Below are 20,289 nucleotides of genomic sequence, written 5' to 3'. Positions count from 1 at the left end.
TTTGAGAGAAAGAGAAAAAGTGTGTGAGTGGGGGAGGGCAGAGAAAGAGGGAGACACAGAATCTGAAGCAGGCTCCGGGCTCTGATCTGTCAGCACAGAGCCCCATAGGGGGCTCGAACCCACAAAAAATGATTTCATGACCTAAGCAGAAGTCGATCTCTTAACCAACTAAGCTACCAAGGCGCTCCGAGGGTATTATAAAGTGGTACATGAATGAGAAGTGTAACATTCATAAAAACATGGGAATTAATGAATATTAAACATTAGTTAAATGGAAAATTAATATATCACGTGGAAAAAGGTACAGCTATTTCAGGTTTGGCTAACTCACAACTTTATATTTTTACATACATAGCACATTTTTATGCTGTCATTTATTTGCAGTATAATAACCAGAGAAGCACAAAGTGACCAGAGTAATTACAAGGTATATCTTGGGGTCTGATTTTGATAAAACTGAGTATATTTATTTATAAGAACAAGTAAACTATCTCAGGAATTTCCCACCAAACTCTGCTTACATCCTGTTGGCTAGAATTGTGTCCCATGCCTGTTCTAACTCAGCCCTTGTAGAGGAAATTGGATTGGCTTAGACAAATCAGGATTGACTCCATGAGGCCCAAACAAGGTTCAGATTATATTTCTCTTTCCTTCCCCTTTTCTCCCTCCCCCTTCCCCTCTTTCTCACACAGACACACACACACACACACACACACACACACGTGGTACCAATATCTGAAGACAACCAGATTTCAAGTAAAGGAGGGGAGAAAGTTGGCAAACAGTTGTGTTTGTGAGCCTCGGCAAAATAAAGTTAACCTTCTTTTTTTAAATGAACTTGCCATTTCTGATTCTCTTGATATAAGATTACATTTTTCAAGTCCTGATAGCCCCAAAGACAGACTTGCCTTTTAAGTCTTCTGAGAGCCTTTAATAAGCTAACATACATGGTGACTCTACAAGAGAAGCATAAAGCCTACAGTGTTCCATAAATTATACTATTTAAAATATAGCAATTATTTTCTAGGTATTCTTTCTGGAATAAATGTCTCTATGAATGCAGTATAGAAACTGATCTCCTGAATTATTAGTCTGAACCTATTCCATAGTATATATTTTATAGTGGTCATAATGCCTTCACAGTGGCCTTTTTTAAAGTACTATAAAAAATAACAAATTTGTAAAGTAGTAGGTTATAAAACTAATATGAGAAAATGAATTGCCTTGTAAAATAAGTATTGTAAAATGTTAATGTAAGAATCTAGTTGGTGGGTTCGCTCTAAAGTACTTTCAACTTTGCACTATGTTTTAAATGTTTCATGATACAGTGTTGAAAACTAATAAAACCACAACCAAACAAAGAATAGCTTTTACATACATAACCAAAAACCAATGAGAAATTCATAGCAAGGAAAACTGTATTTATAATAGCAAAAATAAATGAAATGCCTAAACTAACTTTCAAGAAACACTCAAAGTCTTTGTTTTGAGAAATACTTGAACAGTGAAGGAAGTGAAAGAGGAAAGAAACAGGTAAGGAGACTAACATCCATAAAGATTTCTGTTCTGGTTACTTATGAATACAGCATAAGCCCAACAAATGTACCATCAAGTTTTTTTTCTCAAGATATATATAAGTGATTAATAAAGTTCATTTGAATAAGTAAGCAAAAATAACCAGGAAATTTTTAAAGAAATGAGTAATTATGGGGACGAATGTGGTAACTCTACCAGTTATTAAAATGTTACCTTTAATAATTGGAACTCTAGCATGGGTGCCTGAATAGACAAACCAAGCAATGAAACAGATTTTTTAAATCCAGAAATAGACCTAATTACATATGGAAATTTAGGATATCACAAAGGCCGCACTTCAAATCTATGGCAGAAGATGAATTCTTGTATGTTTTAACTCAAAAGCTATATGGAAAAATATAACATTTTGATTTATTCCTCATCCTGTACACCAGAATACATTCCAAATGGATCAAATACTTAATTTTTACAACCAAAATTATACAACTAGAAGAAAACACTAGAAGAAAACATGGGTGGAATCTTCTCTACTCTGAGAGTGGGAATTCAAAATCCAGAAGTTAAGAATTAAAAGAAAAATGTTTTTAGAAAAAAATGTTATATGCACAGAAATTTTATTTCAAAAATTGGATGTAAAAAAGTAAATGAAGGGCACCTGGGTGTCTCAGTCAGTTGAGCATCTGACTTCAGCTCAGGTCATGATCTCACCGCTCCCAAGTTTGAGCCCCACAAGTGACTCTGTGCTGACTGCTCAGAACCTGGAGCCTGTTTCAGATTCTGTGTCTCCCTCTTTCTGTTTCTCCTCCACTAATGTTCTGTCTGTCTCTCACCAAGAATAAACATTTTAAAAAAATTTTAAAAAGTAAGTGAAAAATGAGCAACTGGGAATAACATTTACAACTTAAACTCACAGATTTAATATTTCTAATAAAAAGCTTTTAAAAACAGACAAGGAAAAGTTCTTATAAAAGCTGGCTAAATTATAAACAGTTTACAGGCAAAAATGCAATGCCTCTTAATCATATGCAAAGATGTTCAACCTCCCCTATGCTAAGAAAGATAAAAATAAAAATAGACCATGAAGGTGTTTCTCACATAACTGATTGACAAAATCAAGTTCGACAGTATACTTTGGTGAATTGGTTAGGGAAATGAACACTCTCACTCTCTGTTAGTAGGAGAGCAGATTAGTACAATCTCACTCCAGAGGGAGATGTGTCCATATTTAACAAAAGATACCTATGAATGTACCCTTTAATTAAGGAGTCACTCTTAGAACCTATCACCAAAATAGGCAAAAAATTGAAAATCTATTTTCAGAAGGCTGTTCGTATACTATAATTTTTAGACTGGTAGACAAGAATACTAAGACATGATCTATATTATGGAATAAAACAAGTCATCAGAATGATATCATTAAGAACCAAGATTTTTCTCATAAAAGGAAGGAAGTAGAAGTATAAGAGTGCCAAGGTTAATTAAAAAGAACTCTGTAGTCCTGAATTTCAGTTGGAAGTAGCAGTATGGATTTATGATCAATTTTGTCTGCCTCAAAACTGAAAAATCCTGGCGCATTTGGTTGGCTCAGTCAGTTAAGTATCTTGACTCTTGATTGTGGCTCATTTGATCTCACAGTTGGTGATTTGATCCTGTGTTTGAGGCCTACTTCAGACTCTGCACTGACAGTATGGAACCTGCTTGGGATTCTCTCTCTCTCTTCCTCTCTCTTTCTGCCCTTCCCCTGGCTGTTCCCTCCCTCCCTCCCCTACTCCCTCCCCAAATAAATAAATAAACCTAACAAAAGACATTACACACACTGGAAAGCCTAGATCCAATGACAGGTAACAGCATGAGAATGCTTGGTATTTAAATGAAATAATGTATATAACACAAAAGTGTCTTTCCTATGAGATATTAATATGTGCTTTGAAAAGGAAAAATACAAACTCAGGCAAATTTGGGAAATTGTAAAATTTCTTCTTGTAGATTATAATTGTTCTCATAACACTAAATGCTTTGGAAAAGTCAGTAAGAAAAAAATCTAAAAATAAGTAATGGAATGTCTTTGAGGAACTTTTGATTTTGCAGGGGAGAGGATAGGGTTGTAGAATTCCTATTGTTTTTTTCACTGTAAAAATGTGCCATGGAAAACAATTTGGGAAATATTGCTGTGAAAGTGAAATGCAATCTGTGGACAATTATTATTCTTTCTAAAGGATCAAGAGGTCTAAAAAGAGTTCCTGGTATCATGTACTTAATGAATGCATAATTTAATACAGGTATTATTTATAAACTATTAAATACTAAATGCTGTGTTTGCTGCTAGCAGCATAAGGGAAAAGGAAATGAAAAAATCTAGGAAGCTAGTAGAACATTAAAATATAGTGCTACTATATGTCATGAAAATCTTTAAATGTGATTGAAAGACTAAGTATAGGCAACCATTTAATGTGTCATGGAGAGGGAATTAAGTTATGATGAGTGAAAGCAAGAAGGAAAGATGTTTCTGGAAAAATAAAGAGCATAAGCATATAACTTAACATTAGAGATGGGGTGTATTCATAAAAATAGAGTGCCATATCTATCTGGAACAACAAAAACAAAATTATAGGGAAATGGTTTTGTAGGGCCAATGTAGCGAAATGGTGTAGTGGACTTTGGGGTTGGACAAACCTGAGCTATCATAATCATTCTACCTACTTAATCTATACAAAGCTGACCTTTTCTATCTGCAGATTGAGGATAAATAATATTTAACTCCCAAAGTACGAATGAAATAAAAATAATGTGTGAAAAGTTTCCAATACAGTGAAGGGCACTTAATGCCAGTTCTTCTTCTTATTAGGCAGGTGGGGGCAAAGTGATGGACACTCTCCTTTGTCAGGGGAAAGAATTTGGACTTTATTTTGTAGGCAATGAAGAACATGGAGGAATTCTCAGCAAGAGGGTGAGGTAATAAGCTCTGTTATTTGGAAAGATGGATATGGAGTAGTGACCAGATGAAGGGAGGCATCTAGCATTGCATCCTGATGAAGATGGAAGGGCATAAATGGGGCATTGTTAGTGTGGCTGCAACAGTTCAGCATTACAGAGATAGGATTGATAGAACTTGGCTCCTCATTAAGTAAATGTGAGGGTGGAGAGTAAAAAAGGAAACACAAAAAACACAAAAAGGAAATACAAAAATGACATGGTTTCTAACCTGAGCACCTTAGTTGCCAACCATTGAGTCAGACAAAAGGTGGAGTGGATATATAGAAGTTCAGGTATGGAGTTTAGTTTATTTTCTATCATTTTCCTTTGGATCTGTAACCTCTCTAGAGTGAGTGAGCTTTGAAGATTTGAATATGGTATCCCAGTCTCTAATCTGAACAATCTCTTTGTTCTATGGACCCACTATATTTTGAGCAGTATGTTGGCTTACTACAAAAAGCTGTCATTGTGATCTTTTGGAGTGTGCTTCACAAGTTTGTCTAATACATCAGAAAGGTTAGTGTAATGGGCTACCAAGTCAAATGCCAAACACTATCAAAACAACTTAATATGGTAGCTAAATGTGGATATGTAGTTTGCACTATTATATTCTCCAAACGATTGTTTGCTTAAGCATAGTTGAAAGTAAATGCAAATTTAGATGCTTTACTCAACACCAATCTTTCTGTGTGCATGTTTCCTGTTTTAATGTGCAGGACAGGAGAGAATTGGAAAAGATTCCAACTATGAACAGGAGGGTAAAGTTCAGTTTGTGATTGATGCGGTTTATGCAATGGCTCACGCCCTTCATCATATGAACAAGGATCTCTGTGCTGACTATCGAGGGGTCTGTCCGGAGATGGAGCAAGCTGGGGGAAAGAAGTTGTTGAAGTATATCCGCAATGTTAATTTCAATGGTGAGTCTCCAAATATCCATGATTTGGGGAATTCTAACTGTGGGCTGTGTTTCCTAAGTTATGTAGTTAAAATATTTACTCTTAAGACCTGTTTGATTATATGACTTAAAATAGTTGAATCAATATCTGAACAATGAATAAGTGAATGAATGAAAGAATATATATATATATATATATATATATATATATATATATTTGGAGTTAAGATTTATCTTCCTTTTCTCAAAATAGAGAGATAGGTGTACACACCAAAAATCTTTTTTGGTAAATCTTAGTCAGAGTGGGAGGGGAAAGAGGAAAGGAAATGAGTCCAGGTCAATTGAAGTAATGATTATAAGTTCCTATAACCACTTCCCAGATTCCTCGATTTCTCAGAGTATTAAACTCTGTTAGAAATTAATTGGTTACCTAAAAGAGGTAGGTAGAGATGGGTAGGAAAGTGCGAAAAGAGGGTAGAAGACCTGAAGGAGAAATACTACTTCTCTGATCATATAGTCTTGAGTCTTACAACATGTCACTTATCAAAAACTAAACAACTTCACTTGTTAAACTAAAAACTAAACAACTTCACTTATCAAAAACTAAACAAATAATTAAAATAACCCTGAATGCAGGCTACATTAGTCAGAGTTCTCCAGAGATGGAATAGTAGGACCTCTGTATGGATACATAGAAGGGACTAATTTATAGGAATGGGCTCACACAGTTACAGAGACAGGGAAGGCCCACTATCTTCCGTATGCAAGCTGCACAACCAAGGAGGTTTGTGTTGTAATTCAGTCAAAGTGTAAACCCTTAAGAATCAGAGGGCCTATGATGTAAGTCCCGATCTGAGTCCAAAAGCTAGACAACCGGGAGCACCAGGGCTGAGGGCTGAAGAATGTGCCTGTCTCAGCTCAAGAAGAGACAGTGAATTGGCCCTTTATCTGTCTTTTGGTTCTAGTCAGTCTCTCAAGAGACTCGATGATGCTCCCCCCATCCCAAACCTTGAGGACAGCCATCTGCTTTATTCAGTTCACCAGTTCAAATATCAATTATTTTCAAGTGTACTCTCACAGACAAACCCGGAAATAATGTTTAACCAGCTTTCTGGGCATCCCTAGTTAAGGTGACACATAAAATTAGCCATCACATAGGTGTAAATTCAATACAGGCAGTAATACACAAAATACACAGAATTCAATACAGACAGTAATTTGTAAATATATTATAAATGAGCAATGTAGCCACAGTGAGGGGTTTGAGGATATAAAATGAGCACAAGTAGTGTTGGAAGACAATATTTGGCTATATACAATAAAACCAAAGACAAACATAATGGTACACAATTATTGTACTGGTACACAATTATTGTACAATAGCTAGTAAACTTGTGGGTTCACAATTATGAAAATCAGTTGTGTATGTAAGAAGACTCAGAGAATAATGAAGTAATCTGTGGATAATGAGAACCAGGTTTCTTATTGTCAGAGAAAAAAGTTTCTGTAGAAAGAATGAAAGAAAACTGGAAGGAACCTTGTTGTGTTGTGCTTGGATAGGAGATATCTGAATAAACTCATAGCTTTTAATATGCATGCAGATAGGTAGACACAGAAATAGGTTTGTTTACATTATATATGTATACACACCTGTGCTGGCTAGTTCTGTCCACTGAGAGGTTAGTAGCAATGACACCCTGGTAAAAAGGACAATGTCTAGTAGTCACATCTTATTTGTATATACCAATAGCATGGCCATTCTTACCCTAGTCACAAAAAAAAAAATTTTGATTTTGCAAATGTCCTTGATGAATTTGCCCTGACTTTTCTTCCAGGTAATGTCTGTAAACTCATTTGGTCAAGATGATATTTTCCACTGATGAGCCACAGTTGCTGAGCTTCTGAATGGACACAGTGCTTATGTTTATCAAATGATTACTGTGTTCCAGAGCCTGTGTTAAGTACTCCACTTGGGCTGGATTACTTAATACCTGATGCACAAAATTATTTAGATTCTTTTGTTTTCCTTATTTTTTAATAGATAAGGAAAGTGATTCATAAAGAAATTAAGAATCATGATGTTCAAAGTTATATATGTAGTGATGATCCTACCCACTTGGTACCTGGGCGTCTACCTCCGCAGCCTGCTTCCTTGACTACAATTCTTTGTTTCTGATAAGGGTTTACTGTATCATCCATGCTGACATCTTAGAATGGAGGCCTTTTTTGGCAATGTTTTAGGGGGGATTTTGATTTTTCTTGATTTCAATAAGCTTAATTGTGCTGTTAGGTTACTTTAGTATAAAGTTTCTTGTACTCCTGGGAGTTTTGTTCCAGACCAGTAGAGTACAATTGAATAACTCTAAACTTCATATTTACCAAAGCATCGTTTTATGAAGTAAAAAAAAAAAAAAATGCTCTAAAAGTACTGTTACAGGTTCACCAAGTACTTAGTCTTCTTGTATTCAGTAAGAGAAAAGATGACTAATTTTGTCTTGATCATTTACAGCCATTTTTTTCCTGTATTCCAAATGAATGCAATGACCTGAGCCTAAATTTGACTGAGTTATGTCTGTGTTGGCCCATCCAGCTAGATGTCACTATTGTAGATACAAATTTAACAAATTTGTTATCTCACATGCATAATCTTACAGAATTACTATAATAGTGAAGTAGTTAATGTGAAGTGTGTCTGTATCTAAATTTGTTAGTTTCCAAAGAACAAATTAGATGTGTGGGGGGTATATTTTATAAGGAAGACATATCTCCTGTGTTTTTTGCTTTTTGGATTTGAAAAATGAAGTTAGCTTTCCTTCCTTGACAGACAAGGTCTAGTTTTCCTCCCCTTGCATCTGAGTAAGCCTCTGAGTAATACAGAAGCAACACTATGTAACTTGTAAGGCAAGTTACTCCCTGGTACTCCCTGGTACTCTTGAGACATTGGTATTACAGAAACAGCTACCATGTTGGGAGGAAGCCAAGAACTCAAACAGGCCATATGAGGGTATTCCAGCCATAGTCCCAGCTGATGTCCCAGCTGACAGCCAACATCAATTATCAGGCATGTGAGCTTCAAGCTGCCCCTTCTGACATAAGTGGACCAGAGAGGTGATATCCCTGCTGAGCCCTACTCAAATTTCAAAATACAGGTCATCATTATTTTGAGCACTAATTTTTAGGGAGGTTTGTTGAGCAGCAGTAGATAATTAAACACAAATCAATGCAGCATTTCTGGAATCGGTGTAGGAGTGGTAAAATGAGAGAAAAGTTCTAAATACCTTGATGTAAAGGACTCTTTTGTCATCTGGGAAATCTAGATCCCCTAGAGGAGGAAGAAAACAACTACATTCTGTCATCTAGTTTCCTCTCAATATCCCAGCTTGTCAAGTGGCCCTGTATCCTTCACTATCATGCACTTGGATTCTGACCCTGATACCTGTAGACATTTCTGCAGGTGATCACTTCTCTTTTGATAACTTTCTTTCTCTTCTCTGGACTTCTTTGATCTTTTATTTTTTTAAAAAATATAGTCTTCATTGAACACAATCCCCTTTATTCTCTTTCAAGAAGTTCAGGGATGCTGTTAAAAAGAAGCTGTGGGGAAAAAATCCTGGATATAATAAGCTCAGTTGCATTATAGAATCCATGAAAAAGGTCAAAGCCACACAATATACTATTACAAGTCATCACTTAGATAAAGTGTTCAGCTCTTCTGCCTTAATTTTTTTAAAGCATGAACTTTAATGAGAATGGAAAGGGCATGACAAGAATCATTTCTCCTAACAAAGATTGTAAGAAGTGAGAAAGATTAGGCTGTGTGTCTCATTTTGATGAATATTTAGCTGGTGAGCTAGAGATCCTTTGGAGCCCCAGGCCTCCAATATTCTTGCTCTCTCCTCTCAAAGACTACGAAAAGCTCAAGTCATAGTATTTAATGAATAGAAGCTGTAGAATTACCACAAAGCACAACATGAATCCTAGTATCCAATGTGGAAGAAAAGAAAGGTGAGCATATGAATATTAATATCTTCCTGCAAAATGATAGGATTCTCATTTTCTTGCTAATAACATGTGGAATCCAGATTTCATTTCTTCTCCTTATGCTCAGAACTCACTGAAAGTGGAAAGCTAGTATTAAAAAGCTGTTTTTGTTATGGATGTTCTGTGTGTGTGTGTGTGTGTGTGTGCGTGTGTGTGTCCCCTCTATACTGGAAGAGCTTATGTTGATTAGCATAGAGAGAAGGCTTAAGAGCTTTCTGTTGTGATAAAATTGGGTGTTTTTGTGGGACCTGGGAACAGTGTTCAGATAAAACGTAGGAGAAACAAATTGAAATAGTGCCCTTGGCCACACAGAATGCACCCACTGACTCAATTTGGTGGCACTAAAGCAATGTTATTCATACACCAGTGTACATCATCAAAATGGGCTCTAGTTTACTCTTTGGGGGATAATATCACTGATAAAGAAATTCAAATAAGATACCAGTTAGGAGAGACAGCTTCGCTGCATTAAAATACAGTCGGAATATCTGAAGACTGTAGGTCTTGAGTGTTATGGTCTTGAGATATGGGCAAATAATGATAAAAAATGGAAGCCTTTCCCTTCTCGCTCCCGACCAACTTGGTGGCTGCTCTTCATCAAGGCTGTCCTGCATCTAAGGCAGGAAGATGGTGCCTATGAAGAAGAAGAAAAAGTCACTGGAGTTGATCAACTTAGGCACTGACTCATTATGAAAAGTGGAAAGAAAGTACATGCTGGGGTACAAGTAGACTCTGGAAATGATCTGACATGGCAAAGCAAAACTGTTCATCTTCACCAGCAACTGCCAAGGCTTGAGGACATCTGAAATAGAGTACTATGCCATGTTAGCCAAAAATGGTGTCCATCGCTACAGTGGCAATAATATTCAGTTGTGCACAGCATGTGGAAGTACTACAGAGTCTGCACATTGGCTATCATTGATCCAGGTGATTCTGCTATCATTAGAAGCATGCCAATACAGATTGGTGAAAAGTAGATGGCACAAAATTTTTCTTTAATAAAACCAGCCAGAATTTGTTTTAGAAACAAGGACAATAAAAACAATAAAAAATGATTCCCACAATCAATAAAACTAATAGGCAGCCGATGGAATGGGAAAAGATAGTTACAAATGACATATCGGATAAAAGGCTAGTTTCCAAAATCTATAAGGAACTCACCAAACTCCACACCTGAAAAACAAACAACCCAGTGAAGAAATGGGCAGAAGACATGAATAGACATTTCTCCAAAGAAGACACCCAGATGGCCAACAGACACATGAAACGATGCTCAGTGTCACTCATCATCAGGGAAATACACATCAAAACTACACTGAGATACCACCTCACACCAGTCAGAGTGGCTAAAATGAACAAATCAGGGGCGCCTGGGTGGCTTAGTCGGTTAAGCGTCCGACTTTCACTTAGGTCATGATCTCGCGGTTCGTGGGTTCGAGCCCCGCGTTAGGCTCTGTACTGACAGCCAGCTCAGAGCCTGGAGCCTGTTTCAGTCTGTGACTCCCTCTCTCTCTGACCCTCCTCTGCTCACGCTGTCTCTCCCTCTCTCCTAGAAATAAATAAAACATTAAAAAAATAAAGTAAAATAAAATGAACAAATCATAGATGCTGGTGAGGATGTGAAGAAATGGGCACCCTCCTACACTGTTGGTGGGAATGTAAACTGATGTAGCTGCTCTGGAAAACAGTGTGGAGGTTCCTCATAAAATTAACAGTAGAACTCCCCTAGGACCCAGCAATAGCACTACTAGAAATTTACCCAAGGGATACAGTAGTGCTGATGCATAGGGGCACATGTACCCCAATGTTCACAGCAGCACTTTCAACAATAGCCAAATCATGGAAAGAGCCTCGATATCCATCAACTGATGAATGGATCAAGAAGATATGGTTTATCTATACAATGGAATACTACATGGCAATGAGAAAGAATGAAATCTGGCCATTTGTAGCAACGTGGATGGAACTCGAGGGTGTTATGCTGAGAGAAATAAATCAGGCAGAGAAGGACAGATACTATATGTTTTCACTTATAAGTGGCACAAGAGAAACTAAACAGAGAACCATGGAGGAGGAAAAAATAGTTGGGGAGAAGGAGAGAGGCAAACCATGAGAGACTCTTGAATGCTGAGAACAAACTGAAGGCTGATGGGATTGGGGGAGAGGGGAAGGGGGTTGATGGGCATGGAGGTGGGCACTTGTTGGGATGAGCACTGAGTGTTATATGGAAACCAACTTGACAATAAATTATTTAAGAAAAAATTAAGAAGTTTGGCATTCTGTGTCCTCCAGCTCTTTGTTTTCTATTACCTTAAAATTAACATGTATTTAGTGGTTTAAACAACATAAATTTATGATCTTCTAGTTCTGTAATTTGAGAGTCTGTCACAGGTCTCACTGGGCTTTAGTTAATGTGAAAGTTCCTTTTGCAGGCTGTGGGGAAGTATCTGTTTCCTTGCTTTCTCTAGTTTATGAGGGCTGCTTGCCCTTCTGGGATCTCAACTTCTTCTGGGATCACAACCCACATTTTAAAGAAGTAAGACCCGCATAGGATATTGAGGAACAAAATAGTATTTATTAAACACTTTCCAGGTATATTGCTAAGCATTTTAGACTCATTATCATATAAATTAGAAATAATCAACAAATATGTTTAAATGCAATTAATATTCAAGCACATACTTAAGTAAACTTTTTTCCTTGTTTGCTTGTTTTTAATTCTCTTAGATTTTCTTTTAAAAATCTATTAATCATTTTTTTGGGGCACCTGGGTGGCTTAGTCGGTTGAGCGTCCGACTTTCGCTTAGGTCATGATCTCGCGGTTCGTGGGTTCTAGCCCCGCGTCTGGCTCTGTGCTGACTGCCAGCTCAGAGCCTGGAGCCTGTTTCAGTCTGTTACTCCCTCTCTCTCTGACCCTCCCCTGCTCACGCTGTCTCTCTCTCTCTCTCTCCTAGAAATAAATAAAACATTTAAAAAAAAATCTATTAATCATTTTTGAATTGGTTCTTTACTAACCACAATCAAATATTAGGTGGAAACTAAAATAATAAAGAAGTTAAGATTGTCCCTGGAAAATAACACATTTAATTTTCTTCACAAGGGAGACAGATTAGTGTAAAATACTGAGAAATACAGAGAAACAGAACTTTTCAAAAGGGGAGTCTAGTCACCTTCCCACTCTCTATAATAAGAATCCATAGACCATAGTGATGATGTGCCCATTGCCTGTTTAGGGGGGCTATTAAACAATGGAGTTATCTCCTAGTTACTTTGCTCATCAGCAGGTCTCTAGGACATCACCTGAGGTATAAGAGGTAGAAGGAATCTTGTTTATGGTATCTGTCATTTTTTGTCTTCTTCAGGTAGTGCAGGCACACCAGTAATGTTTAACAAGAATGGGGACGCCCCTGGGCGTTACGACATCTTTCAGTACCAGACCACAAACACCACCAACCCTGGTTACCGTCTGATTGGACAGTGGACAGATGAACTTCAGCTCAATGTGAGTATTAATTGTTCCTCTTCCTTTGCTTATGTGATGAAAGGACAGATTTCGAATATGCTAAATTAGGCAAACATTTCTTGCTTCTATGTTTGCGTGCATATACAAGTGAGCATGCATCCTGTTACAATCACCTTCCACGACTGATAATCCATAGTAAGAGAAGAATGATCATGATGAGGATTATGAAGATAGAAATGTGTTTTGAATTTATGCTGTGCATTATACTCAGCAGTTACATGAATGATTTCATTTAGCATGAGGCTTGTGTTTAACAAACAAGTTACCAACTAATACTTTAAAAGATCCTCTTCTTGGTCAGGTTTTCTTTCTTTCCTTCCTTTCTTCTTCATCTGATGATGTAGTTTTTAAAGCATTTCAGTGAGTCACTTTGATTTGTACTGAGATTCTCTGAGTAATTGCATTGTTAGTTGCCATAACCTCTTCCTCTTTATGTCAAACATGACCTTGAATAAAGCAGCTGCTTCCTTGTGCAAATTTGTGTCAAAGTTCACCAGCCAGAGCCATCAGGAACTCATCTGTAGTCAAACACAGTTAGGTTTCTTTAACTAAATAAAGAGAAGTTACTGTCAGCAAAACTTCTTAAATATGAAAGAATTCAGATGTCATTTATTATGTGTTTGGGGCTGAAGTCAGTGATTTAAAGGAGGTTTAAGGAAACAAAAGTTTTGATTTGGATCCTCTAAGGAAATAGACAGAACTTGGTGATTTTACACCAAGTGATGTTTGTGTCTTGGTGATGTTTGTGTTGAGCATGGGAAGATCAAGGCTAAGCAAGAGTTGTTACTAACAAAGAAATGGTAGGCACTTTAGAGAGCTGGAAAAGGGAGATGATATTTTTGTGTTTGCAGAGTACCCTTGTTTCTCTCTAGTTTCAGACCCAGTTGTGGAGTGGCCTTGTTTTTGTCCTGTTCCACCCTCACCACTGAGTGGCTTTGTCTGATTATCATTTATATTCTGGTGATGTTGATGTTCTGTTTGGAATGTGCCTGCCTCAATGTTAGCTAACAGATTTCTGGCTATTTAATTTTTAAAAAAATTTTCTTAATATATCAGGTTCAACATTTGTGGTGTGCTGAATACTATTTGAATGCCCTGCTTGAAATTATTTTTTACTTAAATAAATATACCAGTCTTCACAGGGAGCAAAGAACATGACCCAGGATACCTCCATCCTGGCTGGGTCAAACAGCTGGAACTCAGCATACCATGCATCCTACGCTTCCCCCCGCCCCTTAAATAGGCTGGGCCCCAGCTTGTGTTTAGGATCCGGGGACCTAGGGCAACAGAAGTTGGAGACGTAAGAGTGTTCTAGGGCCACTGTGTTAAGGTGTGCTGGATAGTGTTACACTTCAAGGGGTCCCTTCCTGCAGTGGTCTTTTGGCTGGGTACATTGAGCACAGCTTACAACTTGGGTAGAATATCCCAGGTTCATAAATGTTATAGTACATACAAACACATGATCTCCTTTTGTCCCGAAGGTTCCTGAATTACTCTAGTTTCTTTAGAGAAATGGAACTAATAGGGTAGTTGATACTATATATAAACTATAAGGTATATAAACTATAAGGCAATGGCTCACTCAGCTATGAAGGAGAAGTCCCATGATGTATAATTGACAACCCAGAGACCCAGGAGAGCCAGTGGTGTAAGTTCCAGTCTGAATGTGATGTCAGGGGAAGACTTATTTCCCAACAGGAAGATAGGCAGAGGAGGTTCTTTCTTACTTAGTGGTTTTGTTGTATTCCAGCTTTAAAATTTGTTTAGCTCTACCCACAGTGGGAAGGCAACCTGTTTTACACATTCTACCAGTTGAAATGTTCATCTTATTCAGAAACACTCTCATAGACACACCTAGAATACTGCTTAACCAAATAGTTGGGTACCCCATGTACAAAAAAATGAACTATTACAGGCCCTATCCCAGAAAACCCTTTCTAATGCTTCTTACAAAGCTCGAAATTAGGCTGATACCTTTTATCATTATACACCTGTAGAAGGCAGTTTGAAAATAACTGAGAGTAAGTCTTCTCGAGAGTGTAATACAGAATTAATGTTATGGGGATGAGGAGTTTGGGTTTCTAAGAAGAGAGGATTGTTCATTAAATGGGGGATCTGGAGGTTGATGCAGCCACCACAGAGCAGTTACCTCATTTGTACGTTGCCCCCACCCAGCTCTCTTTGTACCTGTCTAGTTCTCCCTCTCCTGATATCTTCAATCCAAGTGAGCTCACACAATGATTCAGTCCAAAAGACTATGATTCTCTAAGAATGGATAGAGCCAGACAGCAAGTGCCAGCCATAACTGAGATGAGTGCTGAGTACCAGAGTCAAAGAAAAACCTAAAATTATCCTGAACTTAAAGTGTATTAAACTTGAGAGCAAAAAGAGAAAATGAAAGCAAAACAAACAAACCAACCAACCAAATTCACCAGGTAAACTCAAGGGGTAATAATCAAAAGCAGAATCAAGGTAACATAATGTGGCTGACATACCCAAAGTGTTTTTTGATTGAGTGTTGCCTATAGCATACAAAGATGAATCAGCCAAAATAAATGTAGAGAATCAAGGTCTATGGTACACGTATGAAGTGCTCAGGGCTTCTTATAAGACTGACAAGATTGTATAGATACATTAATCTTTCCTAGCATAACCCCCTGCACCAATGTTAAATTCCTGTCATGTATAATTTGTCTGTTTTGTCCATGCACACAGGAATCCCAACTGTGCTTCACCAACTTCAGGTATTACCTGGGAATTCTTTTTTTTTTCTTTTTTAGACAGAGCATGAGTAGGAGAGGGGAGCAAAGGAAAAGAGGGGTGGAAGACAGGGTGGGGGTATTCCAAGCAGGCTCCATGATGAGGAGTTCCAATGCAGGGCTCAAGCCCATGATCTTGTGATCCTGACCTGACCCAAAATCAAGAGTTGGACACTGAACCAACTGAGCCACCAAGGCGCCCTTACCTGGGAATTCATAATCCCACAATTTTTATTTTTCTTAATATTTATTTATTTATTTGAGAGAGAAACAGAGAGACAGAGAGAAAGGGAGAGGGAGACAGAATCTGAAGCAGGCTCCACACTGTCAGCACAGAGTCTGAGGTGGGGCTTAAACTCAAACTGCAAGATCATGACCTGAAACGAAGTCAGGTGTTTAATCAACTGAGCCACCCAAGTGCCCCTTAAGCCCACAATTTTTTTTTTTTTTTTTTTTTTACAAATAGTTTATTGTCAAATTAGTTTCTACATAACACTCAGTGCTCATCCCCAAAGTGCCCTCCTCCATGCCCATCCCCCCCTCCCCCCCACATCCATCAGTCCTCAGTTTTTGTCAGCATTCAAGAGTCTCTCATGGTTTGCCTCTCTCCCTTTCCACCACTATTTCCCCCCTTCTTCTCCCGCTTGTTCCTCCGTCAAGTTCCTCCTAATCCTCCTATACGTGCAAACATATGATATTTGTCCTTCTCTGCCTGACTTATTTCGCTCAGCATAACACCCTCAAGGTCCATCCATGTTGCTACACATGGCCAGATTTCATTGTTTCTCATTGCCATGTAGTATTCCATGGTATAGATAAACCACATCTTCTTGATCCATTCATCTGTTGATGGACACTTAGGCTCTTTCCATGTTTTAGCTATTGTGGAGAGTGCTGCTATGAACATTGGGGTACATGTGCTCCTATGCCTCAGCATTTCTGTATCCCTTGTAAGCCCACAATTTTTAAGAACCAACATCAATATCAATTTTATTTTTCTTTATTTGGTTTGTATTTTATCCTTCATAAGAATTGTATTTGGCTAGTCATTCTTCATTTTTTGTTTGTTTTAAAAAAATTTAATGTTTTTTTTTTTTTGAGGTGGGGGGAAGGGGCAGAGAGACAAGGGGACACAGAATCTGAAACAGGCTCCAGGTTCTGAGCTGTCAGCCCAGAGCCCAATGCAGAGGTTGAACTCAGGAACTACAAAATCATGACCTGAGCCAAAGTCAGATGCTTAACCAATTGAGCCACCCAGGCACCCCATTTAAAAAAAAATTCTAATGCATTTTTTTGTTTTTAATGCATCTATGACATAAACATTTCAAGATGCGGTAGGTGCACAATAGGGAAGAAAAGAGGTTTGGTCCCCTTTCTCATAAAATTGATGATCTAGAATGGTGGTACATGACACATAAAGAAACAGAGAAGATTCCAAAGTTTGAGAAGAGGCATGAAGCAGGAAGAATAATGAAGGTGGAGAAAGACTTCCCAAATGAGAAGCTAGCAATGTGAGGAGTATGAGTTATTCCCACCAAGAAGGTCAGGAGTCTGACATGGCAATGACATGACTAAGGGAGAGGAGGAAGAGGGGTAGGAGAGGTTAGAGCCATTGATAAGACCCACAGCATAAAGTCACTTGCAGGCTATGCTAAAACATTTTTAAAATTTTATTCTGAGTGCATTTAAAAGCCATTAAGAAGTATTAAGCAAGGGAGTGACTGGATCAAATTAAGGAATAAAAAATGACTTTGTCTGCTGGGAAAGTAATGAATTGGAAGAGGCAAGGATGGAGAGGAAGACCAACTGAGAGTCGATTTCAGCTGTCGGGCTAGAAAAGGATGGTTAGCGCAGGACTTCTCAAACTTTAGCATATAGCAAGATCATCTGGAGCTTTTGTGAAAACACAGATTTCTGGGGCCCACAACCAGAGTTTTTGATTCATATGGTGTCTGTCTTGATTGGATGGGGGCCCTGAAATATGGGGCAGGAATCGAGTTGAAGCAAGTGGCATGGATTGTGAAATGATTCACCCAAGGCAGAACAAAGGAGTTAGAAGTTTACTGGATACACCACAAGGGAGCAGTGGGCAGGAGAGCAAAGGAGAGATTTTTCAAGGATACAATGAATGGGGGCTGTTTTCAAAGGGGGAAGGTGGGAAGGTATGGAGAAGTATGAAATTTTTCTCCTTGGATATCTGTGCCTGGTTGTAAATAGTCCATTGGTCATTTAGGGCCTCTAGATATTTTGTGTTGGGTTGCCTGATGGACCTGTCTATATTCAGCCAGGGGATCTCTGTAGACCCTTTTGCCTTCATCAAGTTTCCATTGTTCAAGCCTGTTGTCCAAAAGTAGCCTCTAAATTCAGGTCTCAGAGTTGGAGAAGGCTGAAGTGTTTGCCTAAGAGTCTCTGTGTAATGCTGGTGGCACTTTGAAATCCACTGGCTTAGAGGGTGTAGTGATAGTGGAGGTGTAATGAAGTGAGTAGAAACACATGTGTCTAATGCATATAATACACATGTGTGTATATACTTACATACACATATATTAGAGAAAGAATAGCATAAAGTAGTGATGGCTTCAGTTCTGGCATTGAAGGAAAAATAAGAATTCAGAGTGAACCCCACAATTATAGCCTGAATGGCTGTGTGGATGATAGCCACATAAAATTAGGAAGGCTGCTCTGTACAGCAGGGATGGGGAGGGGGGACAGGAGGAGAGTAAAATTGAGAATCCTAAGTTAGTGTTCTTAAATGTATAAGAGCCAAGATGAATTAGGTATAAGTCTGAAGCTCAGAAAAGAGTTTTGGTCTATAGTTATTTAACAAAAACACAAGTTAGTTGTCAACCTATAAATGACATTTAAATCCATTAAAGAAAAAGGGAATAGCTAAGAATCCAAGGCCTCATAAACCTCACAGGAAATGGTATAGCTCCATTCCAGTTTCTCCACGTAGCACCCAACTTAAAATACTCCATTTCATTAGCCTGGAAGTTGGGGTCAACATACACTTTGACTCTTTTGTTAATGGGAGCTAGATCAGGAAGATACACCCATAGGTGGGAATATTTCTTACTCCATTTTTTCATGCTGAATGTGGTGTGTCCCAAAGAGCAGACTGGACACCTGAGTTCGCAGGTGAATCCAGTAGTGTCTGCTTGATCCTGCATGCCACCTGAAGGTATGAATGAGCCAGGACAGGGCCATTTTCAAAATGAGGAGAGGCTGGGCTAGTGCAATTTAGGATGGCTTCTAGGATAACTAGTCTTGATAGGCCATTACCCTGTTGACACCTTTTATAGAATTCTTAGGAGATCATGAAGTTGAATTTAAATCCCAAAGGAAAGACAAAAGAGGAGATAGAGCAGAGTACTCAGAGGCCACTCCTGCACCTTGCCTGGAGAGCCAGGGCCATGCAGAAGAAGCCCATCCATTGGTTGGTATCTTACCAATGTTCCTTTTGCTATAATGATTCTGATTTCAGTTAAAAATTGTTTAATAGTGTAACTGGACAAACTTAGTTTTGTAGGTTTGCTTTCTTTTCTTGCAGTCATTGGAACAAAACAAAGCATTTCAAATGGCAAGTATACTTCTCATTTACAAAGACTCAGGGGTATGCTTTCAATCCCCAGTTAGAGCATTTCTAGCAAATGAAATTTTCACGAGCGCTTTCTCTGTGGTCAGTAATTGCAAATGAGTTTCTGAACCAAGAAATCGGAGTTTTAAGATTCCGAAACTATTGAGCAGACTGTTTTGTATCTGATCCTCTGGAAGTTAGGTTCCTAAGAGCGTGCTGTCTGGTAGGGACCGCAGCCGTGCACCCATACTGCTCACAGGAGTAGCCCTGGACCGTCTTCTCTGTGGGCTAACAGGCTATCACATGGTTTGCTACTAGGATATTTCTGCACTAACAAGAATTCATCAGAAGGAAATCATAAAGAGTAAAGCCATTTACTCTCCCAAATGCAAACTCGACAGAAATAATCCTTACTGTCTCAGGTTTTTATTCTGCTACACAGAGATTCCATAAAACATGATGCCTGGTGGAAAGGCAGGAAAAGGGATCGTGCAGCAAATAGATATTGGTCATCTGTGGTGTGTCAGGATGGATGACAGTTAACGGAGCTGCTAGGATAAAGGACGCACAGGCCCTGCACCTGCTGTTCACTGACTAGGATGAAGGGTCTGTAATGAATATACCACATTTAAAGGGCTTAGATATTACATAATCTAATCTGTATATTTACATTTGGTTTATATTTGAGCTGAACTTTGAAGGATAGGTAGTAGTTCCCAGATAGAGAAGAAGAAGGAAAAAAATAATGTTGCACAATGTATGATGTAGTATCATTTAAAAATGGAGATACAGCAATATGTCAGGAAAAAGATAAGAATGAAATGGAGATACTTTTAAAAATTCTAAATGTACAATATGAAGTGAACTCTCCATTTGTGATGCGCATTAGAAATAAAAGTGATTTTTGTCATCTTTCATATATTTGCAATGAGTAGGAAATTAGATGTGCCCAAAATGTTAAATTTTCAAATAACTGAAATTGTTG

The 20,289-nt window shown here is 38.2% G+C and overlaps 1 protein-coding gene across 1 annotated transcript in view; it reads left to right on the top strand.

The window, feature by feature from the left end:
- The window catches only part of GRM7 (glutamate metabotropic receptor 7), an 898,068-nt gene that overhangs the window by 608,211 nt on the left and 269,568 nt on the right, over nucleotides 1-20,289 (top strand). The window contains exons 6-7 of the mRNA XM_039243211.1: nucleotides 5,226-5,426; nucleotides 12,808-12,947. Of these exons, the coding sequence (XP_039099142.1) occupies nucleotides 5,226-5,426; nucleotides 12,808-12,947 (341 nt within the window). The remainder of the gene's footprint in view (nucleotides 1-5,225; nucleotides 5,427-12,807; nucleotides 12,948-20,289) is intronic.

Source organism: Hyaena hyaena, unplaced genomic scaffold (assembly GCF_003009895.1).
Source record: "Hyaena hyaena isolate Hyena2069 unplaced genomic scaffold, ASM300989v1 scaffold_223, whole genome shotgun sequence".
Classification (NCBI taxonomy): Eukaryota; Metazoa; Chordata; class Mammalia; order Carnivora; family Hyaenidae; genus Hyaena; species Hyaena hyaena.
This window is presented reverse-complemented; position numbering and strand designations above follow the sequence as displayed.